Source organism: Phacochoerus africanus, chromosome 6, assembly GCF_016906955.1.
Source record: "Phacochoerus africanus isolate WHEZ1 chromosome 6, ROS_Pafr_v1, whole genome shotgun sequence".
NCBI classification, from domain to species: Eukaryota; Metazoa; Chordata; class Mammalia; order Artiodactyla; family Suidae; genus Phacochoerus; species Phacochoerus africanus.
This window is the reverse complement of record NC_062549.1, coordinates 32,551,019-32,578,845: the sequence shown is the minus strand read 5'-3', so window position 1 is coordinate 32,578,845 and position 27,827 is coordinate 32,551,019. Positions and strand designations below refer to the sequence as shown.

General features: G+C 38.5%; 1 protein-coding gene across 2 annotated transcripts in view; it reads right to left on the bottom strand.

Moving 5' to 3' along the window:
- LRP12 (LDL receptor related protein 12) overlaps positions 1-26,174 on the bottom strand; it is a 77,851-nt gene extending 51,677 nt beyond the window's left edge. For both annotated transcript variants that reach the window (XM_047783433.1, XM_047783434.1), the window contains exon 1: positions 25,749-26,174. In XM_047783433.1, the coding sequence (XP_047639389.1) occupies positions 25,749-25,827 (79 nt within the window). In that variant the 5' untranslated portion in view covers positions 25,828-26,174. The remainder of the gene's footprint in view (positions 1-25,748) is intronic.
- Positions 26,175-27,827: the final 1,653 nt, after the last annotated feature.

The window sequence follows — 27,827 nt, the reverse complement described above, 5'->3', positions numbered from 1 at the left end:
TTTTTTTTTAAGGGCTGCACCTGAGGCATCTGGAACTTCCCAGGCTAGGGGTCAAAAAGGAGCTGTAGCTGCTGGCTTACACCACAGCCACAGCAATTCGGGACCCAAGCTGCACCTGTGACCCACACCACAGCTCATAGCAATGCTGGATCCTTAACCCACTGGGCGAGGCCAGGGATTGAACCTGCTTCCTTATGGGTACTAGTTGGGTTCATTACTGCTGAGTCACGACGGTTACTCATAAAATTCACATTTTTAGGTGCACAATCCACTGTTTTTCAGTTCAAAAACTTGTACGTCCATCACCATTATCTCATACCTGAATGTTTTCATCACCCCATAAAGAAAAGGTGTGCCTATTAGCAGTAATTTCTCCTTATATTCTCCTCTAGTCACTAGCAATGACTAATCTAGTTTCTGTCTCTATGTGTTTTCCTATTCTAGAAATGTCATATAAATAGAATCATACACTATGTGATCTTATATATCTGGCTTCTTTTACTGAGCATAACGTTTTCATGGTTCATCCATGTTATACCATGAAACAGTACTTCATTCTTTTTCACAGCCAAATAATATTCCATGGTATGGATAAACAACATTTCGTTTATTCATGCATCAATTGACAGATATTTGGATTGTTTCTACTTTTTGTGAATAATACTGCTATGAATATTTGTGTACAAGTTTTTGTGTGGATATATGTTTTCAGTTCTTTTTCTGGGTCTTTTGGTAACTCTATGCTTATCTTTCTGAACACACACCAAATTCCTTTCCAAAAGGCTGCACAAAGGCCTTACACCAGCCGTGCATAAGGGTCCCAATTTCTCAACATCTTCACCAACACTTGTCATGGGTCACATTCTCACCATGTGGAAGTTCCCAGGCCAGGGATAGAACCTACACCACAGTAGTGACAATGCGGGATCTTTAACCTGCTGAGTCACGAAGGAACTTCTTGTCCCTCTTTGTATTACAGCTATCCTAGTAGGTGTGAAGTGGTACTCACTGTGGTTTTGACTTACATTTCCCTAATGAGTAATGATTTTGAGGTTCTTTGCATGTGTTTATTGGGAACTTATGCACACTTTTTGGAGAAATGTCTATTCAAATCCTTTGCCCATTTCTTAACTGGTTGGACTGTCTTTTTCCTGTTGTTGAGTTGTGAGTTTTTACATGTTGTGTATAGTATTCCCTTATACACAAATATATATATATGATTCACAAATATTTTCTCACGTTCTATGGTTTGATTTTTTTGCTTTCTTGATGTACAAGTGCTTTTTGATGTTGAAACAGGTATTTGAAATACAGGTATTTTTTTATTTTGAGACAACTAAATTAACTTATTTTGTTGTTGCTGCTTGTGCTTTAGTGTCACATCTAAAAATCCAGGGTCACAAAGAATTACTCCTATATTTTACTTTATGAACTGTTATAGTTCTAGCACTTATATTTGGTCTCTGGTCCATTTTGAGTTAACTGTTGTGTACAAGTGAAATAAGGGTCAACTCTACTATTTTGCATATGAATAACCAATTGTCTCACCACAATTTGATGAAGATTATTTTTCCCCATTGAATTATGCTAGTACTTTTGTTGAAAATCAACTGAACATAAATGACAGGGTTTATTTCTGGACTTTCAATTCTCTTTCGTTGATCTATAATATTTATCCTTATGCTAGTACCACACACTCTTGATTACTATAGCTTGATATGTAGATATTGATATTGCAGCTTTTGAAACTGGAAGTATGAGCACTCCAATTTTGTTCTTTTCTGTGATTTTTTTTGCTATTCTTTTTTTTTTTTTCCCTTTTCTTTTCTTTTTACAGTTGCACCAGCAGCATATGGAGGTTCCCAGGCTGAGGTGTCAAATCAGAGCTGCAGCTGCTGGCCTGTGCCACAGCCAGGCCAGATTCAAGCTGCATCTGCAAACTACATTGCAGCTCGTGGCAATGCTGGATCCTTAACCCACTGAGTGAGGCCAGGGGTCAAACCTCCATCCCCATGAACACTGCATCAGGGTCTTAACCCATTGAACCACAATGGGAACTTCTATTTTGGCTATTCTAAATCACGTGAATTTCTAGATGAATTTTAAAATCAGCTTGTCAATTTCTGCAGAGACAGTTGAAATTTTGATAGGGATTGTGCTGAAACTATAGATCAACTTGGGGAGTAGAAACAATACTTTTTTTTTTTTTGCCACTTCTAGGGCCGCTCCCATGGCATATGGAGGTTCCCAGACTAGAGGTCAAATAGGAGCTGTAGCCACTGGCCTACACCAGGGCCACAGCAATGCGGGATCCGAGCCATGTCTGCAACCTATACCACAGCTCACGGCAATGCCGGACGCTTAACCCACTGAGCAAGGCCAGGGATCAAACCTGCAACCTCATGGTTCCTAGTCAAATACATTAACCACTGAGCCGCGACGGGAACTCTTATTTCTTAACAATACTAATCCTTCAGATACATAGTATTAGATGTATTTTCATTTATTAGTTATTTTACAATTTTCCCCACAATATTTTGTAGCTTCTGAGTATCAGTTTCACATTTTCTTTGCTTATATTTACTCTTAAGTATTTTATTCCTTTTCATGCTACTGTTAATGGAATTGTTTTCTGAACTTGATTTTCAATTGTTCATTGTTAATGTAAGAGAGTATGTTTTTCTTTTATTCTGCAATCTTGCTGAACCTGTTTATTAGCTCTCATAGGCATTTTATGAATTCCTTAGGAATTTTTATATACAAGTATGTCACATTTATAAAGAATTTTACTTCTTCCCTTCCAATTAAGATGCCTTTTTCCTTGCCTAATTGCCCTGCCTAGAATCTCTAATATGATGTGGAATAGCAGTAAGGGCAGAGGAACATCCGTTTCTTGCTCCTGGTCTTAAGAAAGAAAGCTTTCCGTCTTTCCTCATTAAGTATGTTCTTAGCTGTGGGTTTCTTATAGATGCTCATTATCAGGTTGAGGAAGTTCCCTTTTATTCCTAATCTTTTGAGTGTTTTTATTATGAAATGGTGTTGGCTATTGTCAAATGCTTCTGTCTACTAAGAGGACCCTGTGGTTTTTGCCCCTTATGGTATCAGTATGGTATACCACATTGACTGCCCTATGTTGAACCTCACATTCCTGGGGAGAATTCCATTTGGTCATAGTTTACCATCCTATTTACATATTACTGGATTTGGTTCACCAGTATTTTGTCAGAGGATTTTTGCATCTAAATACATAAGGGAAATTGATCTGCAGTTTTCTTTTTCTGGTATCAAGGTAGGACTGGCCCCTAAGAATGAGTTGTGATGGCTTTATATTCATACACACACACACACACACACACACACACGTCTATGTGTATGTATACTTCCATAAATACACACATATTTGTTCTTATGTGTTTTATTTCATTTAAGGAAACAGCAAGTATAGGGCTTTTGCTGATAATTTTTCTTCTTGATTTATTAAACTTCATAGCTCACTGCTGAACAGTAGGTAGTCTGTCAATTACATTATAACACTTTTGGAAAGTAACTGGTAGCCTGTTTTACTCAAATTATGTATCAGGCATGGTACACAGATAAGATAAATCCAGGAGTTCACAGAATCTGTAGCACCAGCATGCAGGTTTGATCCCTGGCACAATGGGTTAAAGAATCTGGCATTGCCGCAGCTGTGGCATAGGTAGCAAATGTGACTCGGATCTGATCCGTGGCCTGGGAACTCCATATGCCATGAGACAGCCAAAAAAAAAGATAAATCAGTACATGGTCACCTTAATAAAAGAGCCAAGTGTAACAAATAAAGGTAGTTTTTCTTTCTTTCTTCCTTGTTTCTCAACAGGTAAAATCTTTTGCAGTGTGGGGATAGACTGTGACTGGGATTGGAAAGGAACAGTAGAACAAGTCAACTGATAAAAATGTTGGATTTATTTATTTATTTATTTATTTGCTTTTTTAGGGCCACACTTGTGGCATATAGAAGTTTCCAGACTAGGGGTCAAATCGGAGCTACAGCTGCCAACCTATACCACGGCCATAGCAACTTGGGATCCGAGCAGCATATGCAACTCACACCACAGCTCACACCAACGCTGGATCCTTAACCTACTGAGCTAAGCCAGGGATAGAACTCACACCCTCATGGATCCTAGTTGGGTTCATTAACTGCTGAGCCACAAAGGGAACTCCCTAAAACTGTTAGATTTTTGATATCAACTCTTTTAATTGATGAAACTGACATACAGAAATGGGAAAGGCAGTTACCTTCTTAAAAATAAGCTTCGTTGAGGCATAATTTACATGCAAAAAGTTCACTAATTCTAAGTATACAGTTTGATCAGTTCTAACAAGCCAACATGGTACTGTAACCACCACTACAATCAAGACTCATTTCCATCACCCACACAAGCTCTCTGAGCCCCTTTGCAGTCAATCCCCTTCTCATACTCCTAAAGCCAGACAACTAATGGTCATGGACAGTTACTATGTATAAGCAATAAGCACCGCACTGAATTCATGAAAAACTATTTAATCTTTTTCCTAAAGTTGTAAGAATCGGTACTGTTATCCCCATATTATTGGTGAGGAAACTGACTCATATCAATTAAATCATGCAAGATTCTTTAGTTAGTAAGTGGTAAGGTTAGGCTTGAATCCAGATCTACCTAATTCTAATGTTAAATATTGAACTTTAACTTAAAAATACTGAATTTCTTGACTTTCCTTGGGGAAAAAAGTCTGTATCTGTCTGCATGCATTCATGTATGCAAATCTACTGAGTTCATTTCCTGTAGGAGAATACATTTTTTAGATGCCCAACAGCTCCATTATCTTCTATGGTCATTCTGGCACTGGCCTCATAACATCTTAGTTCATTCGTATTACTTTCCTGATCTTTGCCAACATGTGAAATTGTGGCCTCTGGTGTATCCTGTAAGCCTAGGTTACACATGTAGGAAAATGTATAGAAGGATACAAAAAAACTCTGCTAACAATGTTTACCCTATTCCCTTAACCCCATCCCCAAGGCAAGAAGAAGTGAGGGGAGGCAGAAATAATTAGTTTTCATTCTTTTTTTTTTTTGCTATTTCTTGGGCCGCTTCCACGGCATATGGAGGTTTCCAGGCTAGGGGTCTAATCGGAGCTGTAGCTGCCAGCCTATACCAGAGCCACAGCAACGCGGGATCCGAGCCGCGTCTGCAACCTACACCACAGCTCACGGCAATGCTGGATCCTCAACCCACTGAGCAAGGGCAGGGACCGAACCTGCAACCTCATGGTTCCTAGTCGGATTCATTAACCACTGCTCCACGACGGGAACTCCTAGTTTTCATTCTTGATACATTTCTATAATGTTTGACTTAATAAGTATATATTACTTTTGTAAGTTAACTCATGTGCACTGAATATTATTAACTAAAATGCTACCTTTGGAAAAAAACACAGCTATAAAATTCTATAGCTAGTTTCAAGTTTTTATAAAAATTATAATTAAAATGATTACTGATGATGTCTTTTTCCTTAATATTATTGACAAACTGGTATAAGAACTATTACTTAATTTAAATGCAAAAACATATGCATTGCTCTCTTGTAGAGCAACAGATCACTTTAAAAAAATACTCTCATACATGAGATTTAGTAATGAGAAGACTAATGTGTGCTGCAACTTTCGTATTCTTGCTGACATCACTAATAACATCACTAATAGTATTACAGCATTTATGCACAGACTAAAGAATACAAATAGAAACAGTGTTGCCTCTGCAGTAACAACAAAGATAAATGATTCCTAATGTATTTAGATTAGACTGCAGGAAAATAGCCAGAATTATAAAAGAGCAGAATTTTAAAACTAGCACACATCTAAATTTTTAAAGTGCACTTTCAATAGCATTTAAGAAAAATAAGTAAATTATTAAAATCGTAGTCAATACTATTTGTAGACTTATGTTTTTCTTGATATTGTATGTTTTTCTTGATATTTACCCATGTTTTCTTTTGTTGCATCAAATGTCCACACTGTTATCTTTTTCCTACCTTTACTATTTATGAAAGATGACATGCTATGTGCTTCTAAGTCTAGCAATGTCTAAAAATTAGAGAACAAGGCACTGTGAATGGTAAACATTTCACTGATAGGCAAGAATGTTCTCAAGTTTATCAGAGGTTCTATTATGGGAACCAAACAACAGTGAGTGAGTCTAAAAGCACTTTGAACTCTGAATCTCATTACCCAGCCCCTCTTTCTCTCCCCTTTAGATCCCTCCTCTCTCCGGTTCCGGTTCGTTCATTTCCTTTTCATACATTACGGTTTTTCTCATTCAGAAGAGAAAACCTTTTTTTGCCACTGTACCTCCCTGTTTCTGCTTTCTTATTGTGGTCTTCATTTTCTCAGACAAACTTTTTAAAAAATCTACACTAATAGAGCTTCCTTACCTATCATTTGTTCATAAACTTGCCTAACTTTTATTTACCCCTAGTGCATTTCTGAAATTCATGTGGCAAAGATTATCTAAAACCTACCTATCAAACATAATCCCCCAAAACAGTTGCAAATTCTTTGAATCCTGTTTTAGAATATTGGAGAAAATCATGTAACCCTGAGGAACCATATCACTATAAATTCATGGTTTCATCTCATCTGGATACCCATTACTGGAATATAAACTTTTTTGTTTTTTTTGTTTTTTTTTGTCTTTAGGGCCACACCTGCAGTATACGGAGGTTCCCAGCTAGGGGTCCAATCAGAGCTGTAGCCGCCAGCCTACGCCAGAGCCACAGCCACGCAGGATCCGAGACATGTCTGCAACCTACACCACAGCTCACGGCAACGCCGGATCCTTAAACCACTGAGCAAGACCAGGGATCGAACCCACATCCTCATGAATGCTAGTCGGATTCGCTAACCACTGAGCCACAACAAGAACTCCCCTGGAATATAACCTTTTAATAAAATCTTACTCAGCTCTATCTCCAATTATTACAAAATTACATCAGTCCTTCATTATTCTCTCCGAGCCTCCAAACAACTTCCTTGACCAACACTCTTAGTATATTACATCCCTTGCCAATCATTTAGAGATCTTTTGGCATATTATTCTCTTCCTTTCTAGAAACTCTGCAGCATGTATGTTTAAAGGTTCGAGTCCTCCGTGTTGATAGCTCTCAAATTTTTATACATAATAAGAATTCTTTTCCTGAGTGCAAATTTTTACTTGACGCCCACCTCCCCCAACATTCAGTAAGCACTTACCTTGTGCTAGTCATTTGGGTTGGTGCTTTTCAACACACTATTACTAATCCTTACAACATCTCTGTAAATTAGATACTATCGCCATTTTACATTCAAGGGAAATTTAGATTCAAAAAAAGTTAAAAGACTTACTCAAAGCCATTTAGGCAGATTTGTCTAGCTCAAAGCCTATGCTCTTGAAATAACAACAGCAGCAGCTAATGAGTTTGTACTATGTGCCAGATGATGGTCTAAGCAATTTCCATGCTTCAGCACATTTCATCTTCATAATCTCCCTATGAAGGAGCTGCTATTATTTCCATCCTAAAAGTTGTCTTTTAACTTCCTGCTGAACAGGAAGTTATTACCTTAATATTATCTGGCTATCTCAAACTCATTATGTCTGAGATTGAACTCCTTTTATCTACCCTCAACCTGTTCCTCCCCTTTATTTACCTTACCTTGGTGAATTATACCAACATTTCCCGCTTATCCAAGGAGAAACCTGGCAGTCATTCCAGATTTCTTCTTTACTATCCCCATCTTCCCCTTACGCACTATTAAGTTCTCTTGATTCTTTCCAAACCTGATGCTATTTCCTTCCTTCATGTCACTGATATTTCTTTCCAGTTTTACTGCAGGAGGACAGAAGTGTAGAATAATGCCTGACTTACAGCAGACATTTGATAAATATTTGCTGAGTATATGAATAAATGAATGAGCTTGCGAGCTTTCTACTTTTGGTCTTGTAGCTCTCTGATCCATTCCTCACAACACTACCGGAGATCTTTTAAAAAGGTATATCTGATATGAATCTTCAGCTTATAAATCGGTAACTGGTTCAACTCCTTACATGTATTAAGAGCCTCTGAGCCCACTATAATCTGGTTCCTCTGTATTTCTTCACCCTTAACTTCTAATACTCTTTGTCTGCTTTTACCTCATACACACATATTCTGGTGTCAGCAAGGCTAAAGTACATAGAGTTTCTGAAATTGTTTTTGAACATGATGTTCCTTCTGTTTGGAACAATCCAATGCACTGCCACCAGCTGCTACCCAACAGACCTCCATCCATGTCAGGATGAGTTAGAAGTCCTCCTTGGTACTGAGTATGAGCATATTTTTACCACAGTCCTTATTATCCTGTTTTGGGATAATAAAGTTTTGGGACACTCATGCCAAAGTTTGAGTGTCTTAAGAGCAAAGAAAATCTTTCCCTCCTTTCTCCTCTCTTTTTCTCTCTTTCACTCTTTCTTCCTGCCTCCCTATTCCCCAGCAACCATCTCCCAGTTTCTGACAGAGTGCAATTTCAGTAATTGTTGATTTAATAAATCAAAACTATCAGATTTTGAAATCAAGCACGAAGCACCCTCTGTACAATTAGCCATTTGGTTTCAGGTTATAGTTTGCTTGGAGGGTAAGAGGAAAGAAGGAAAAGAATGAAGAAATACCAAGAGGAAGGAAGGCATTCTTTCATTAGTGAACGAAGTTAGAAAGTCACAAGCGGAAAGAGGCTTCAGGTCCAATTGTCCACACGGACGATAGGTTTTAGAGAGCTACTTCTTATCACTATCCTTCAAAATGGAAAATATTCAAAATGTAAAATGTTGGCCAGTGACTATTCAAAGCCCTTGAGTAACTTCTTTAGATTTTAAGGGACTCTACTCTGCATTAGCTTTAGCAACTTGTTGGTGGGCAAGAGAGGATATCAAGCAAAGGCATGATGCTTTTTTACCATTTTTGATCATCAATGACTTAGTTCTTAACAGATTATAGCTCATCAATATAGTAAATATATTTAAAGAATTCTTTTTCCCCCCTCTGAGCAAGTGATTAGCTTTTCACCTACCTCTACTGAAGCTAATTTACCTATTTCACAGAACCTTAAAAATAGTACCTAGCAGTTTATCCTGTCAACTAGGCATTTTCCTATAGAAGTATTACATAGGAAGTGGAAGTCTATCCTTTTCACATAACTTTAAAATAATTATCCAATGTAAATACATCTATCCTTGCTACAAAGGTACATTTCCTCAAGTGACTAAAGAGAAAAAAATATTTCTTAGGATAAATTTGTTTCTATACTACGAAATTTCACAAATCTTCATTTACTTCATTGTCAGAACAAATATTTGAGGTAGGTACTGTCTCCAGTTTACAGATGAAGAAACATTAGAGTTTTGGCCAAGATTTGTCTCATTACAAAGATCACACATTTAATTCCTTCACTGTACTTTCCAAAATATAAATGGGTCATATTTTGAATAATGATTTTTATCATTTACAAAACATTTTCCTCATACGTACCTTTTAATTTTAAAACTATCCCAGGAGTAATTGATATTCCCATGTTAAGGCCCAGGCAATTGAAACGCAGTTAATTAAACTGAGAGGACTAAATCTCAGCTGTTGTGAATAGAATCAAGCATGGAATACCAGATCTTCTGCTACCAAGGTCAGAAGACATAGCTCTATCCCTTGTAGATGTTCTTCTGTTAATGATGTCTAGATGCAATGGAATAGGAGAAAACCAAGAGTCTTACTTATATGGACAAGGATTCCAAAAGATGAGGGAATATTAAAAAGATAGGGGAGTTAAAAGCAACCAGAAGACAATACTAAAATCTATTACAGATAGTATATGATGGCATGATACAGCAGAAAGTATATGAACCTTGACATGAAACAGTCTTCAGTATATACCACATATCATTCTATGTCGATATACTTCAACACACATCTTTAAAAGAACATTCTCATCAACTACAATGCTCTTATTTTTTTAATAGTAATTTTGAATATCATCTAATATAGCCAGGTTATAATTAGGTTTTTCTGGTTGTCTCATAAATGTCTCTTTTCAGCTGGCGTAGCTGAAGCAGGACCCATTCACTGTCACCACATTTCACTCGGTTAGTGTGTTTAAGTCTCTTTTAACCCACTGTGATATCCCCTCATTTTCCATGCCATGGACTTTGTTACAGAAACCAGATCAGTTATCCTATAGGAGGCCTATATTCTGTGGTGTCACTTCCTTTTGGTGTCGCTTAACTTTGTTCATCTAGCTCAAGAGTCAGCAGAGTCAGCAAACTTTTTCTGTTTGCTGACTCCTGAGCTAAACAAATATTTTAGACTTCGTGAGCCATAACAAGTCTGGTTGCAGCTACTCAACTTTGTCATGGTAGCATGAAAGCAGCCATGGACAAGACTGAAATGCATCAGAGTGGCTGTGTTTCAATAAATCCTTATGAAACAAAATAAAACAAAAAGCACGCAGTGGACTGGATTTGGCTCAAAGGCAATAGTTTGCCAACCCCTGCTGTAGAAGCTTGATTTCATGCAGGTTCAACATTTTTGGCTGGAATCCTTCTGAGCTGGTTCTGTATGCTTTATATGTGTCCCTGCAGGCACACATTACCTGCCTGCCCTACTTTTCATAAGTCTTAGATTAATCAATAGGTCCAGGTAGGGTAGCCTGATCCCCTCCATTGTAAAGTTCCCACATGACCATTTGTTAATAGTTTCATTTACTGATGGTCATAGCCTGAATAAATTATTTCATTAAGGGTGGAAAAAACGGTTTTGTAATCCTGCCATTATTTATACCTTCATTAGCTAAACTTCTGCATAGACCTGTCCCTCAACAGATGTTATTTGCTTACTCTGAAACACAATTCATACAGAAGAAAAGGAGGATAAATGCTTAAGTCGTCCCTTATAATTGCTCATTTTCAGAGTATGGAGTTAGCACCCCATTTGATACCACTGGTAACTAGTAACTTGTTGCACTGTGTAAGTGTGTGACTATGTGGGTTTCCTATTACAAGTCTCTTATTATGAACCAAGGAGGGTTCTATATTCAACCATCTGTCTTTATCACTCTTTTTAATATTTAAGTTCTCTCATCTTTGGCCAGTGGGAGCCTCTTTATATTGGCCCCTTTTGGCATGACCCGCTAGTCTTTAAGAGTTTCCCTGCTTTTTGATACAAGAGAATGTCCCAGGCTTATCTTTTGGTACTTCTGCCCCAGAATGAAATTAGGCATTCATTCGTGACCGGTGGGTCTTTTCCATGAGGAACAATATTCACAGTGCTAACCACAGTTCTAGTTGTGCTCAATGCTGTTGTTCTATTATTGCAACATTTTACTGATGAGGGTATAAAAAAGATATATAACCTTGAATTCAAGAACAGAAGCATAAAGCAGTATACTGTTTCTGAAAATGAACACTGCCTTAAGAAATTATTTAATTTCTCTATGGCTGAGTTTGCTGTAAAATGGGACCCATGTCATGGTTTTGATATAAAGATTAAGTGAATATGCATGTATGTAAAGATATATATATATATATATATATACACACACACATATATATATGGCATTTAAAGCAGTGACTAGCATACGGCAAGTACTCAAGAACGATCAAGTACTAATGTTATTGAGAACTTTTAAAATACTCCAACCTTTGACTCAGTAATTCCTCTTTATGACTTAATCATAAGGAAAATAATTTTAAAATTAAGATAAAAATTAATAAAAGCATGTCAATTACAGTATTTATAAATGTGAAGAAAACTGTAAATTGAATGTCCAACATTGAAACAATTTATGAAGAAAAAGTGACACAGAAAAATGCCCAAGATATAGGCATTTTTAATGCTTAATAAACCACCATCCAAAGATACCATTTCTACTAGTCAAGTATAAATGTTCATTTCACTGCATTCTAACCACATTTTGATTTGTATGTCTTTATTGAACATTTTGAACACTTAGAATAGTTTGACTTTTACGTATTTACTAAATTAGTTTGTGGTATTTATTTATATTTCTTTGCAAGGTTAATTTTGGTTTCCAATTTTATTAGCCATCCAATTACTGTTACTATAAATTATCTTTTGTCCATCTCCTGAGGAAGAAAATTAACATTTTATGTGGAAAGTATTTGCATAAGTTATTTAATACACTCACAACAAACCTTGAGGGTATGCAGCATAAAATCCAATAATCCAGCATCTTGCCAATTAGAAATCTCAATTAATAGCAAACCCAAATTAATTCAGAAAACACTAATGATCTGGCTTCTGTGGCTCATCTATCAGCATCACAAATGGATGAGTTCTAGTAATGAATTTTAAAAAGTAAATATATCAGGAATTAATCAGTTTGCATATCAGCTACACAGAGTTTAGCAAAGTCTTGAAGTAAAACTACAAAGTAGTAGTATAGTGTAATGGTTAAGAGCAGTACGTCTTGAGTCATGTTACCTGGGTTCAAACCTGAGCTCTTTCACTTGTAACCTTGGCTAAAACCACTAAACTTCACTCTGTTTCCTTATATGTAAAATAGAAATAGTAATAGCATCTAAGCTGACAGGACTGTTATGAGAAGTAAATGAGTGTGTGTGAATATATACACATGTATATACACATATAGGTACACAGAAACACACTGACTAGAACAATGACTAGTACACAGTAACTGGAATAGAAATATTTGCTATTGTTACAAAAATGAGTTTACAAATCAGTCCCTCTTTATTTCCTACTACTTCATATAGCACAGCTTGCTTTTCAAATACTGTATTGTTTTGCAACTATTTCAAAATATTCATGCACAATTTGGGTGATCAAGGTACAATTTTTTAAAGTGCTTCTGATGATACTTAAAAAACTGTAGTGACGACAAAAATAGATGGGTGGTTGGTTATCTGAGATTATGGGTGGAGAAAGGATGTGACTATAAAAAATAGAAAGAGGGAGTTATTTCAGGCGATATATCATGATTTGGATGGTAACTACACGTATCTGAACGTGTGTTAACATTCAGAGAAGTTTACACCAAAAAGAAAAAGGACTAATTTTACCATATAATTTTAAAAATTAGGAGTTCCCCTTGTGGCTCAGCAGGTTAAGAACTTGATATTGTCTCTGTGAGGATGCAGGTTCAATCCCTGGCCTTGCTCAGTGGGTTAAGAATATGGCACTGCTACAAGCTGCAGCATAGGTCACAGATGCAGATCCAGTGTCGTTGTGGCTGTGGTGCAGGCCTCAGCTGCAGCTCTGATTCAACCCCTACCCGGGGAACTTCCATATGCTGCAGGTGCAGTCTTAAAAAAAAAAAAAAATTAAAAAAACCCCAGTAGTTCCTTTGTGGCACAGCAGGTTAAGGAGCCGGCGTTGTCACCATTGTGGCTTGGGTTGCTGCAGTGGCTCAGGTTCGATCCCTGACCTAGGAACTCACACATGCTGTGAGTGCAACCAAAAAAATTTAAAAAGTTTTAATTAAAAACTAAAATTAAAAAAATAAACTGTTACCTTAAAAACTAGAAAAACAAAATAAATCAAAGAAGAATTAAGTTAAAAGAAGAAATTAGTAAAATACATAACAGGGAAATTAGCAGACCATAAAGCCAAGAATGAGCCTTTGAGAAAGTCTAAAATAGAGAAACCTATGGTAAGTGTTTTCAAGCAAAGAAAGACAGAGAAATATTAGGAATGACAATGGTGATATAATCACACATACAGAAAATATTTTTGAGAGCACATTACTTATACCTTTAAAGCAAATATGGAAACAAAGATGAAACTGCAAATATTCTAGGAAAATATGACTTGGTATTTTTAACAAAATTGACTCAAAGAGGTAGAAATTGAAAAGATAAAGTTATTCCCCCAAAACACCAAGCCCTTATAGTTGCAGGGAAGGATTAAAAAAAAAAAATTAAAAAAACCTCTAGTAAAAAAACCTTTTAAAAAAACCTTCTATTATTTTAAATTTTGCTCTAGTCATCCCCCTACATGGGTCAGGGACTAAAATAACAACTTTAAAAAAAAAAAAAAACACAAAATTTTAAAAAGCAGGGATAAATCATGTATCCTAATTCAAATTCTCTGTAACACACCCACATACTCCACCCAAACACACAGTTCCTTATTGTAATGCAGTAGAAACAGTAATGTGGAATTGAATTCTATTCAGACGGAATTTATGAAATTTTACCTATCTTCACTTACATTTTTCACATAGCCACTAAATACAACCACTTTATCTGGTGCTCAAAAAAACTTCTATACCAATGCTAGAGAGAAAACTGGATATTTTGTACTTAATAAAAGTATGCTATTCAGTACTGAATATACAACACAAAACATGTATGTGGTAAAGATGACATCAGGGTTTTTTTGTTTGTTTGTTTTTTAAGAACTATACTTTAGCCTTACTCACTGACATTGGAAACTAAACTCTGCAGTGATTCCACTCCAGGAGCACCAACAGTAGGCAGGCTCCCCCTCCATCTCCCACCCTGTGTACCAGGTGAACACTCTTTCATAAAAGTAGGTAATCATGTCAGTAACACTCAATGTCATGGCTTACATAGTTCTGGGGCCACCTTTTGGATAACTCTAAGGTTGCTCCTTTTTGAGCAAATAAGTTTGGTTTTAAAGTATCATCATCCCCAACAGACCACAAGTACTCAGTTGATAGGATACAGAAGTCCTACCCCTTGACTTGAATTCAGTCTTCATTTAGCATCTCCATTTTACGCCACAGATCCTTTCTTCAGATGTGAACTCTACTTTTCATGCCACCAGTCCATCCACTAAAGTTATCCTACTTGCTTCTTTGGTCCCAGGGCCCATTCATAAGGAGGGATTTACTTCTGACAGGCTCATCCCTATTATCTTGCTTAGTGAAACAAAGTTTCATCACACTAGGAATGAAAACATTTCTCCAGTCAGCAGGACAAAGCTGTTCAGTTTTGCTTTCTTATTATAACTGCAGCTATACAGTTCAAAACCTCTTACTCTCTTGCTTTCTTATTATAAGTGTAGCTATACAGTTCAAAACCTCTTACTCTCCTTCCCTAATCTGAAAAGGCAAAATAATCACAACTGAACACTAAAAAATTTCACACCATTCTTGACCCTTTAAATCAATTTTTAAAAAGGTATATCAATTATAAGCATATCTTAAATAATAGACTGACAAATATGAAAATGGGGCAGAGGAAAGAGGAAGTTAGAGTAGTGGAGAGAGAAAGAAAAGGGGTGAGAGTTAGAAAGCTGAGACTGGCTACAGACTAAGCTCATAGATATAAACATAAAGTCTTAAGAATATAAGTAAATGCATTCCAGCAGATTCAAAGATAATACATCATTACCAATTTGTAGTGCCCTATCCCGTAAATGCAAAAGTAGTACAACATTAGGAATCACATGAATGTAATTTACTCCATTTATGAATAAATAAATTGATTTATTCAACAAGTACTATCAGACACTGCGCAAGCTAGGTATGTTTCACTCACATAATTCTATCCCTCACGATAATCTTGGAAATGACCTTATGATCATGTTGGAAATGAAAACTTATGTGACAAACTTAAATACCTATTCTCAAAAAAATCATTTTATATAGGAATTCTTGTAATATCTCCAATTTGATTAAGAATACTAAAAACTCATAGCAAATATGACACTTAAATTTAAAAGGGGGGCAGGGAACCATTTTAAAGACTTAAACAGATATCAACTGAGGAGTAAGGACCTTATTTGGATCTTGTTCCAAATAGTTTCTAAAACTTCATGTTTATATAACAACCAGGCCAATACATATATGGCTGGATATGTGATGATAATCAGGAATTGGTAGATTTTTAAGTGTGATAATGGTATTGAGTTTAAGTTTTGGGGTTTTTCATGGTTTTTTTTTTTTAAAATCTCTCACATCTTAGAGATACATACTAAAATATTATTAGGTTAGGTATTTGGGATTTTCTTCAAAATCATTTGCATTTGGGGGGAAGTCAAAGTCTAGAAAAAAATAAGACTAGCCCTATAATGATCATTTGTTGAAGCTGGCTGTTGGATATATGAGATTAGTTACACTAGTGTCTCTAATTCTGAATATGTTTCAAATTTTGCAGAGTACAAAGTTTTAAAAATTTTTTTAACTATCAAACACAAAAGAAAGAAAAAAAGAACAAAAACAAAATGTAAAACACTAGAGAGAATTTACATTATCAGAAAATCTGTGGATATTCAACATTATTCTTTGTTTAAAAAAACTGTATCACTTTTCATTGAAAAATACATACAAAAATGCACAAATTGAAAGTTCCATGAGTTCACCCCAAATCACACAAATATCACTGCTGCATCTGTGTAAAGCAGCATTTAGGTCAAGAAACAGATTTGATCAGCAGCCCAGAAGCTTCCCTGGTACTCATCTGAATCACTACCCACCCATGTTCCCTCCCAATAGGTAACTATTCTCCTACATTATGCTAACTTCTTACATTGTAATCATGCAGTACCTATAATTTTGTGTCTAACTTCTTTTGATCAATACATGAAATTTACCCATGTTATTTGTAGCAGTACTTTGTTCTTTTTCATTACCTTGTAGCAAATTATTCTCAAAGTGTGGTTGGTGGACTCCTGGGAATCCATCCCCAAGACCCTTTCAGAGTTTAACAGAATACTAAGGTTCACTGATTTGATTTCAGATTCCACATTGCAACTAAGCTTTAAAAAACTACTTCTTGTCAAGTTCTGGTGTAGCATCAAAGAATATTCACGTTTATCTGAAAAGGATACTAAAGTCCTTCTCCCTTTACAATTCTCTATATAAGCCAGATTTTATTCTTATACTTCAAGCAAAACATGTCACAATAGACTGACTGCAGAAGCAGACATGAGAAATCAGCTGTCTTCTATTAAGCCAGACATCATAGTGATTTGCAAAATGTATCACAATACCACTCTTCTCATTAAACTTTTTGGAAAATTTAGTTGTCATTTTACATATTTTTTAAATGTATGCTATTTATGGTCACATATAATGGGGTTTCTTGTCATTTTAAATGAGTTAATAAATATTTTCATCATCTCCCAACTTTAATTTCTAGTATTATTTTAAAAACATATATACCTACTATAGAAGAACATTCTTTGGATTCCTTAATAATTGAGGAGCCCCAGTCCCAAAAGTTTGAGAATGGCTGAAGTACAGTTTTCCCTTATGTGAATATACCATAATTTATTCATCCATTCTATTGTTGATGGACATATGGGCTGCTTCTAGTCTGGAGTTATAACAAGTAAGGATGCTATGAATATCCTTGTACGTGTCTCCTGACGCACATGATATCCCCACTCTGTTGCATTTATACCAGGAGCAGAACTGCTCAATTATAGGGCATGTTTACACTAAGATTTAATAGACACTGTATTCAAAGTGGCTATTAAGCATCTGAAATGTGGTTAGTCTAATTGAGACGAGCTGTAAAAATAAAATATACACTGGATTTTGGACACTTAGTATGAAAAACAATGCAGAATATCTCATTAATAATTTTGTATTGATTACATGTCAAAATAATATTTGAGATATTTCAGGTTTTATATATATATATCACATATATATAGTCTTTTTAGGGCATGGCACATATAAGTTCCCAGGCCTCGGGTTTAAATCAAAGTTGTAGCCGCCGGCCTATGTCACAGCCAAAGCAATGTCATTTTTGAGTCACATCTGTGATCTCTGCTGCAGCTTGCAGCAATGCCCAATCCTTAATCACTGAGGGAGGTCAGAGATCAAACCAACATCCTCATGGGTACCAGTCAGGTTCTTAACCTGCCAAGCTACAACAGGAACTCCTAAATATATTATTAACATTAATCTCACCTTTTTTTTTTCTATGTGGCTACTAGAAAATTTAAAACTATGTATATGACTTATATTTGAGGCTCACATTATATATGTTGGGCAGTGCTGCTCCCAGGGGAAATACAGAAAGTAAAACAGGAAATACCAATACTGCACCTAAGAACAGTCTGGGATGCTGAGAAAATGGGCACCTAATTTTGAGGAGCCAGGAAAGACTTCCCAAAGGAGGTCACATCTAAAGGAAAGCTGAAGGATGGCAGGATTCAGCCTACTGAAGAAAGTGGCGGAGGAAGGAAGATAAAGCTCAGCAGAGGGACCAGTGTGTGCAAAGGCCAGGAGACAAGAGAACCACGTGCGGTACAGCACAATAGGTAGACAGAACAAGGTGGAAGGGAGGGGCATGTTGGAGAGCATGACAAGAGACAAGAGAGGGAAAAACTAGCTAGATTGGGAAGGGCATGCTGATAGTTCTATTTTAAGAACAGGGAACTATTGGTAGGTTTTAAACAAGAAAGTTACATAACCATATCCTTACTTTAGAAGAGTCACTCTGCTGCTCCTCTGTGTGATGTGAATGAATCAGGACAAGACTAGAGTCAAGACAAGAGGGGCAGTTACCATAGTAAAGATTAAAAAAACAACAGGCCTCTATATGGAGAGAACTGAATTCTATTTCAGAATATACAGATAAAAAGATTCATTTCTTCTTCAACTTACTAACTAAAACCTAAATGATATTTTAACAGTCAGTGGAATTAAGTCAGATAATTACATCTGAATGGTAAACTCCAACTATTAAACACCCTACTGTGCTCCATTTAATCTCAATATAAAAGGATTAGCTCCACAGCCTGTGTCTCTAAAAACTGTGTCTCTAAAAACTAAAACACAAGTGAATTAAAGGTAAGTATCAAGTTACTCTCATTCAATGGTAAAAACATGAATGTAAAACAATTTCACTTCACCAAACTGATACTAACAGGGCAGTGAATTATCAAGCATTCAAGGGAGAACTAAAAAACTGCTCAGTCGGCGGCTTCATTTATTTTAAAGTTTTAAGACTTTCTTAAATTACATCTTCTATAAATAAACTATTCAATCCAGGGGGGAAAAGGTAAAAGGTTACTTTATTTTTCCAAAATTTTTTGAAGTTCTCTAAACCACCAATGCATTCTTGACCCTCTAAGATACACAGCAATCTTTAACTGATCACAGTAGAAAACATTTAACCTGGGCAAAAAGTCCTTGAAAGCTAACTTTTATTCCACCCTTTACTTTCTGCCTTAAATACTTTTAAAACACTGTAGGAGGTTCTGTTCTGTACTTATTTCATTAACAAAAATGATAGTCCTTAGAACTGAGTTCTCCATACAACCCTCCATAAGCCTCTCCACTTGGAACTTAAATCCCCACTCCCTACTGTCCCCAGCTGCACAACTATTCACCACAATATCCCTTCTTGCATCGTCTGTTGTTAGCCTTCTCTTTTCTAGATTAAAACTTAACCTCCTGAGAATCTAAACTGATTTACTGAATTATGTAAGCAGAATTCACCCTCAGCCTCTCAGCCCTATTCTTCCCCCTCACCTGACAATCTCACGCCCTGTTACTTTGAGAAGTCTCCATTGTCCTACCCCAAAACCTACAGACCTACATACATTTACACCAATATTTTCCTCCTTCCCTCTTGCGGTGAGATGGGAAGTACCCCTCTATTCCCCAGCTAAAGGGCAATCCGTGCTCTTCTTTCTATCTCCAGTGCTACCGCATGGGTCCAAGCTCCTGTCTCTCTCACCTGCTTAACAGCCAAAACTTATCATCCCTCCCACCTCTACTCTTGCCTATTTCTCAACAATCCACACAGTGGCAAAAGCAACTGTTTCAAAACATAAATTACATTATGTCACTTAAACCATATGGACAGTCACACTTAAAATAAACCCAAACTCTTTGCCATGGTTTCCAAAGCCCTGAGTTCCTGCCTAAGATTCTAGCCTCACCTTGTCACTCTTAAACCACTGTGCTCTGGCTACTGATTTTATTCCTTTACCTGCAACACACCAGCTCATCTACATCAGCAGTTTTCCTAATTCAGGTCTTTGACATGTTGTTCCCATGTACAAGGCTCTCTATCTCAATCATAACATGGCTGGTTATCCTTGAGGTTTTGTATTTTCCTCAACAAAGAAGACTTCTTCTAATTATTCTGTGTCTGTTACTCACTATCTTGGCTCTTTGTTTGTTTTGGTTAGAGTACTTCCTATTTTCTTTTTTCTTTTTCGTATTTTTGCCTTTTCTAGGACCGCTCCTGCAGCATATGGAGGTTCCCAGGCTAGGGGTCTAATCAGAGCTGTAGCCGCCAGCCTACACCACAGCCACAGCAAAGCGGGATCAGAGCCGCGTCTGTGACCTACACCACAGCTCACAGCAACGCCGGATCCTTAACCCACTGAGCAAGACCAGGGATCGAACCTGCAACCTCATGGTTCCTAGTTGGATTCGTTAACCACTGAGCCACAACGGGAACTCCGGTTAGAGTACTTCCAACAAGTTATTCACTAAACTGTAAGCTCCATGAGGGCAGAAACTATGTCCACCAGGTTGTTGTGCCTTAGGTAGTGCAAGCAAATGCTCACAGAATATTTGCTAAATGAATAAATGAGTGAAGAGACAGACAGGAATAGGTTTCATCCTGGCTCTATATTTCCTAGTGGTTTGATCTTAGATAAGTGTCAACTACTCTGAGCTTCACTTTTCTCTTCTATTAAAAAAAGGGATAAATACCTTATAGGATTTCTAAATGAGACCCAATGAAGATTAATGGACAATGAATAAAGACCAAGTACAGTATCTGAACTTAATTTAATAAATGTTAGTTTCCCTCCCTTGCTTCTATATTTTAGACAGTGAGAATTCCCTATGCTAATTCAGTTATGACATGAGAGAGAGAGAGAGAGAGCGCTATCTAGCTATATACACATCTATTGCTGCATCTACTTAAAAAAACTAATGACATCCGTCTGAACAGACAGAATGACAACTTGTATTTGCAGGAAATAATCCTACACCTTAGAAAATGGGAATAAGTAACATACACCAATTACTCACCCCTCCCGCAAAGGACATGGTGGGGGATGGAGAAAATGTAGAGAAACTAGAGGAAAAGTGATCTGAAAAATTAGAAATCACTCATTCAAACTCAATTTCTGTGTTTAAAATAAACTTAATTTACCTACAAAGACTTGTAGCAAGAACAAGACCAGCACCCATTCTAAAATTCTGAAACAAAGCATTTTCTATTTGCTTAAATCTATACAAATCTCATCTATATTAAAAGTATTTACCTCCTTTTTTAACTTTTGTTCTTTTTTTTTTTTTTTTTTCCTGCTTTTTAGGGCCTATGGAGGTTCCCAGGCTAGGGGTCAAATCGGAGCTGTAGCTACTGCGCCAGAGCCACAGCAACACCAGATCCAAGCCTCGTCTTCGACCTACACCATAGCTCATGGCAAGGCCAGATCCTTAACCCGGGGATGGAACCTGCAACCTCATGGTTCCTAGTCGGATTCGTTAACCACTGAGCCACGACGGGAACTCCTTAAAACTGTAATTTCATTGGTAAGCTGTAAGAAAAAAACAATAGGCCCCAAACAAAAATGCCTCAGATAAGAGAAACAAAAAGTTCTATCGCTTTAATGTCTTAACAAGCTTTAAATTTTCTAATAACAAAAGTTAAGTCCTTTGTTCCCAAACATTTTTAACTGCTGCTCACTTCTCAGTCTGACATCATTTTTATGTTTTCTTCAGAGATTTTACTTTCTAGGAACTGCCTAAATCATTTATCATATATCATTCAAATCTCCTCCATACTATCCCAGCTACCCCTCTGAAAGTGGGCATTTAATACTTTCTGCCTGGTAGCCACATAGAATTTTGTGGAATGTGCTGCATCCCTTTATATTCTCCCTGGAATATAGATATAATTCAGATTCTAAACTCAAGGAAAGGTTCATAGGAGCAATTAATTCACTTTTATTCAACATATTTTATGTAATCAAGCTTGACTTTTTAAGAAGTAATTGGAATCTGGTTTAGATTTTTTTCCTCATGTTCCAATTATTTCTACAACCTTTCTAAAATTGGAACTTCTAATATATCCTTAAACTGGAAGTTTATAAAATGCTGCTGAAAGTTCCATAAAATTCAACAGAAAAGATTCACCCATTAGACATAAAATGCAAGAGTAAAAAGAATATTTTATATTCCCACAACATCTCGAGCAGGAGTGTGTACAGAAAGAACTTTTGACTACAATGATCTGAAAACCAGTTTAAAGATAAACTTTGTCACAGATCAGTCAGTACGTGTCAGAGAGAGTTCTTGCTGCTACCAAATGCTCTAGCAGCAAGTAACCAAAGACTTAACTATCTGCAACTCTTCAAGGCTACTGTAAAATGATATCAAAACAACAAACATTTTAAATTACGTTTTAAAGCTTCATCTAGGGCAGTGTTTTACAAACTAAGAATTACATCCTCTAGGTGAGTCCAAAATTAATGAGTCCAAAACAGCAAATGAAGAAAGGAATGGCAAGAGAAGAGAGGTTAAACAGACTAGAAAATATCAGAGCACGTTGCAGGTAGCATGGACAAGTATTATTTCATGAACGTTGTTTTGCTCTGTATAGTGGGAGTAATATAAAATATATTTTAGGATACTTCAAGGATGAGTTTGAGTCTTAAAAAAAAAAAAAAAAGATTGGAAGACACTGATCTGGGAGACAAACAGAAGTGGGAAAGGATAAAGCAAGAGAACTGCCACAATTACCAAATTATGACTTGGGAGGTGAGCAAGACCAACAGTGTCTGTTGACGATGGTTTTAAAAACCCCCAGATATTCTAAAAGCCAGATATTTACATGTGAAATATGAAGAAGCACCTTCTCGCTTACAGTAGGCCTAGAACAAAATGCCCAGCAAAGCTCACAGGTGCCCCCATTAACTGTTCTTATCCCTTCAAACTTCCAACAGCAGAGGTCAACCTTTACCTTCCCCTAACTCTCAAGAACATTAGGTGCAGTTAAGCTCAGCAGCTCCTGAAAGTTAATTATTGGTCCTTGAACAACTACACCTAGAAAACATTAACTGTATTCCGTATCATAATTTACAATTTCAAATAAGGCTTTGGCATTAAGAAAAGTAACCTGAAGTAAAACAATCACACTATTCTACCAAAACGGTCACATTTAATGGTCACACAATCCACTAAAGCAGTCACATGAAAAGACTAGACCCCAAAACAAACCATTATTTTTAAGGTATCTGAAATGTTGCAGATTCAAGGCACAATTTGAAACCATATAAAATTTAAAAGATAAGAGTCATTTTGTGAAGAGTTAGTACTAGAACTGTCCAATCAACCTGCATTTTTTCACTGAGTCTATGTTGAGTTACTCTGAATAGTCTGTTGTTTTAACAGAGGTTTCTCATTATTTTTGAAGCTACGTTAAAAAAAAGTTCTGATGGATGTATAAGGGATAGTTTCATATATTACAGAGTATATTTGTTCTAAAGGGTCAGAATAGGTGATGTTTTTTCTTAGGATGCATCCATTGCTCATCACAACTACTGCATATTCAAGTAAAACAACCCCACTATTGTTATGAAAGCAATCTCCCCCAGACTATTGTTACAGCTTTTTTTCTTCTCTAATATAGATCCACACATGCTTGGAGAGACAGAATCGGACAAAAAGCAGAGCAATAAAGAGAATTTCCCCAATTGCAGAGTAAAGGGTTCTTTTAATCCGTTCACAGTTTAATGTTCTGCCTGGCTCTCTACCTCCTTTTTCTTTATACTTTGAAACTTGCTGTGTGGCTTGAGATATCAACCCTTAGCATAATCACTTGCTGTTTTTATAATGTGATTCCACATTGTTGGAAAAAGGAGCTTCGGTCTTTGCCTACTAACCATTCCTCACTAAACTCAAATTCCCAAAACATAAACCTCTGATAAGCACCTACCAGAAAGTCATTTTGTGTACAAGTACAAAAGAATGCACCAAGACAAATTATGGGGTTCACAGACTCTTATCCCTAGATGCAAAAAGACTTTTAGTTCAAACACTAATGGCACAGCTTTTAATGACAGAAGAGGTAAAAGAACCAGTTTATCTATCCATAAACTCAATTCTAAGACTCAATTCTGATTATAGTAGAGGACAAAACTGGACACTCTTAATCATCCTAGATTAAAGAAGCCTTTTGCTTTCCTCTCTCTCCTGGGCCATTACACTAAACCTAGAGTAGAACTACACCAATCTTCAGGCTAGAAGAAACACATAATAGCTTATCGATCCCTGGTGCAGACCCAAACCCACAAGTCACTAGGCAAGTAGGGATCACAGCCACTTGATGCAACTAACCATCAAAAGTCATGCACTGGGTTTCTGAGTCACAAATAAGCATACCACTGGCAATTACCAATCAAATGTGAACCTGCCCCGCATAAAAAAAAATATATATATACTATATTAATCAGGTCAGGGAGCAATACATTATGAATTACTTAGGAAAAAGTACTATTTTTGATTGTCAGTAAATGTAAATTTCAGTTCATTAAACTCCTCATTTCATGTAATTTCTCAGGTTTTAAAAGTTGCCATCACATTCCATTCTACAGATAAATGCTTTCAAAAAATATAATATTTGCTCATAAATTACATGTTGACTGAACGCCATCCCTACCCTAAAGTAGTGTTTATGGCAAATGACTTAGACTTTTCAGAAGTAAAATTTACCAAAGAATGGTAACTTCTAAATCTTTTCTTCTGAAGAAATCAAAGCACTACTCCCAAAAGTAAAGGTTAACTGTGTGCTCTGACACAACTATTAATGCTTTTAACTGATGAACTAGGAACAATCAAGTCAGAAGTGGAACTCAAGTCCCTCTAGCAACGAATGTTCTTTCCAATTAATTCCATTTAGCTCTTCTTCTGACCCCAGTGTAACACATAGAGCTTGGTCCTCACTCAGTCTCAGCCTTCTCTTAACCTCAAAGGAATATATGTAATACAATCCACAGATTGGAATAAAGCAACAGCGACAACATTAGCGGACAATGATGGATGAAATGACAAACGAACTAGGAGTCAGGGCAGACACGTACACCCTAAGAGGGAGAGACTGAGGTGGGGCTGGAAACTATTTTCTGGCCTTCTCCCGAGAGCTGCTCCGGGGAAAGGGCAGGATCCTGCATGCCCGGGATCAGCAGAGCCTCGGCCCCCGAGGTGCAGGGATGGGATGAAAATAGCGGGCTGCTTTTTAAGGAGTGGGGAAGGTGGGGAAAAGGTTCCGTGCGAATTCCACTGGGAAGAGAACTTTGTGACCCTGGGAGGGTCGGGGGTGGCAGGACCGTCCCGGGTAGCGGCGGGGGCGACCTCCCCTTCTCTCTCCCACAGCCATACATACCTCTTTTGTGTGCGGATTGTACAAGGCACCACGAGTGCTCGAGAACCCGGCCGCCGGGGCCCTCCAGTCCAGATCAGGAAGTCCGCCCGCCACCCTCTCGCTCCCCTGGGGCTCCCCCGGGCCGGGACGTCCAATCCCCCCTCCAACACCCCGAGGGTCTGGAGGCGGGCGAGTGGACCAAAGCATCTTCATCTGGGGACAACCCCTCCAGTGGATCTACCTCTCGCCGGGTCTTTGTCCCGCCGGCGGTCGGGGTCTCTCCCCGGTTCTTTGGGGAGCCCCTGTCCTGGAGGCCTCCGGGCCCGGGGTCGCCCCAGCTTTGTTCGGTCAGCGGGGCGCGGAGACGCGGACACTTACCGTACACCCCGGCGAGGAAAAGCAAGAACAGCGCAGACCTCCACCGCGGAGACTCTTTTGTGCTCCAGCGACGGGCCATAACCACGGCAGATGGAGGGAGCGAGGAGGAGACGGAGGAGGAGGAGGAGCTGGGGCCAGACGCCGCCGCCGCCGAGCCCCCGGCTGCTCCCTGCGCTCTCCGCGGCGGCGGGAGGGGGAGGGGGAGGGGAGGGGCTGCCGCCGCCGCCCGCGCGCTCCCTCCCTCCGGCGCCCCCTCAGCAGCAAACCGGTTCCCACCCCCGCCGGCGCGAGAGCCCTCCGCGGGGCTGCTCTCCTGAGGGCCGGGGCAGGCAGCGCGCGAGCGCGCGGGCGCGAGGCGAGGGGGAGGCGGACGCGCGACTCCGACCTCGCGCAGCACCGGCTAGCCCGCGCCGCCACCCGCCAGACAGCGCGAGCCGGCACCAGCGCACCATCCGTGTGATCGGCAATCCCCTGGTCCGCCTGCCTTGGTTCCCGCCCCGCGCTCCGCCGGACTTTCCAAGTCTCAGGCCCTCTTTCTCCGCGACTGGAGCTGGAGAAGCAAGGCAGTGCCAATCGATGAGCGAGTGCGCGAACACCGGCCGCTGGTTCTCCCCGGCTGGGGAGCGGGGGCTGGCTTTGGAGGTCTGCCATAGTCCTAGGTCCCCACGCTGCCCCTCCGCGTGGTGTGAGCGCGAGTTTGTGAAGGCGAAGGGAGCCGGTGGTTGGAGACTGGCAACTTGGGAGTTCCTCTCCCCTACCCCTCCCTGCTTCCACTTAATGCTAACGCGGAGCTTGGGATGGGTGGGCGTGTGTTAGCACTGGGACCCCGGCCGCGAGTCGGTGGTCGGTGCGGACGCTCCCCCTCAAGGTGCCCAGGAGGAACCGGGCAGAGTATGGAGTGCGGAGCACTTCCAGTCTGGAGTAGAAAAGGTTTCACATCCCGCGGGGGAGTTTGAGCTGGGCCAGGATGCTCGGCTGGAGCCGACCTTGGGGGTCGAGAAGTGGGAGAGGTTCACTTAGCACTCCCTAATCTCCCTAAACATCTTCCCTCATCCTAAGTGTGACCCCTCTTTCAGTTACAGCTCCATAGCACTTTCTAAATACATTTGTAGTGACACTGACACGTCAGACCCTTCTGCCTTGTGTTTTTTTAAATACACATTTGTATTTGTGTACACATTTTATCTCCCTTCTAGATTATCATTGGGCTTTACACACCCTTTCTGGGCTATTAAATGAAGACCTACAATGAATGCACTATGCTGTCCTATTGACACAGGTCACATCTTTTTAATCCTTAACCTTGTTAGATAAATATTATTTGTATTTTATAGATAAGAAATCAAGAGTCAGATTAAATTACACAAAATAATGTAACAAATGAATGATTCGAGCTAATTTTTCTCATTCAAAATTCAAGGCTGTTTCCTTTCTGCTACAGCATACTCTGTAGCACAATGCTTAGTGCATAGTAGGCAAGTGTTAAAGCTTAAGATGTGTTTTCTTGAAGTGACATTTAGTCTTTGCCTCTATCCCCTTCTGATTTGTCCCTTTTTCGATTTTTTTCCTCCCCAGGGAATGGTATTCCAAAAGATGAAAAAATTATTAAGCAATGCAAAATCCAGTAATAATAAATCTTGTATCATTTGGCAAGAACAAAAATCTGGAATTCTAAAAATGTTTTGCACTCTCTTTGGAGAAAAGGGAGCAGCTTCAGTGTTCACTTAACCTGTCGTTGTCTTTCCCAGTTTTAGGATTTTAAAAACTCTACTTGCTTGTTTCTTGAGATCTCTTTCCAGAAATTGAGCTGCCCCTGTGTTTAGGACAAGCCACAAACAAAATGAAGCGACTGGACTGCATCTTCCCCTCTCTGATTTTAGTAGCACTCAAATTACCCTATCCCCAAGACACACAATACTCCCCGGGGTCCCTTGACTCTTGCACTCACCCCCCTCTCATCCCTGGACTTGCTCATCCACCCCAGCCTGTCTTTTAAGACTTAGTAAGTTCTCAAACTTAGTGGTCTCAGGACCCTTTTAAAACATTTTAAACATTAAAATTTGATGAAGGCTCCAAAGA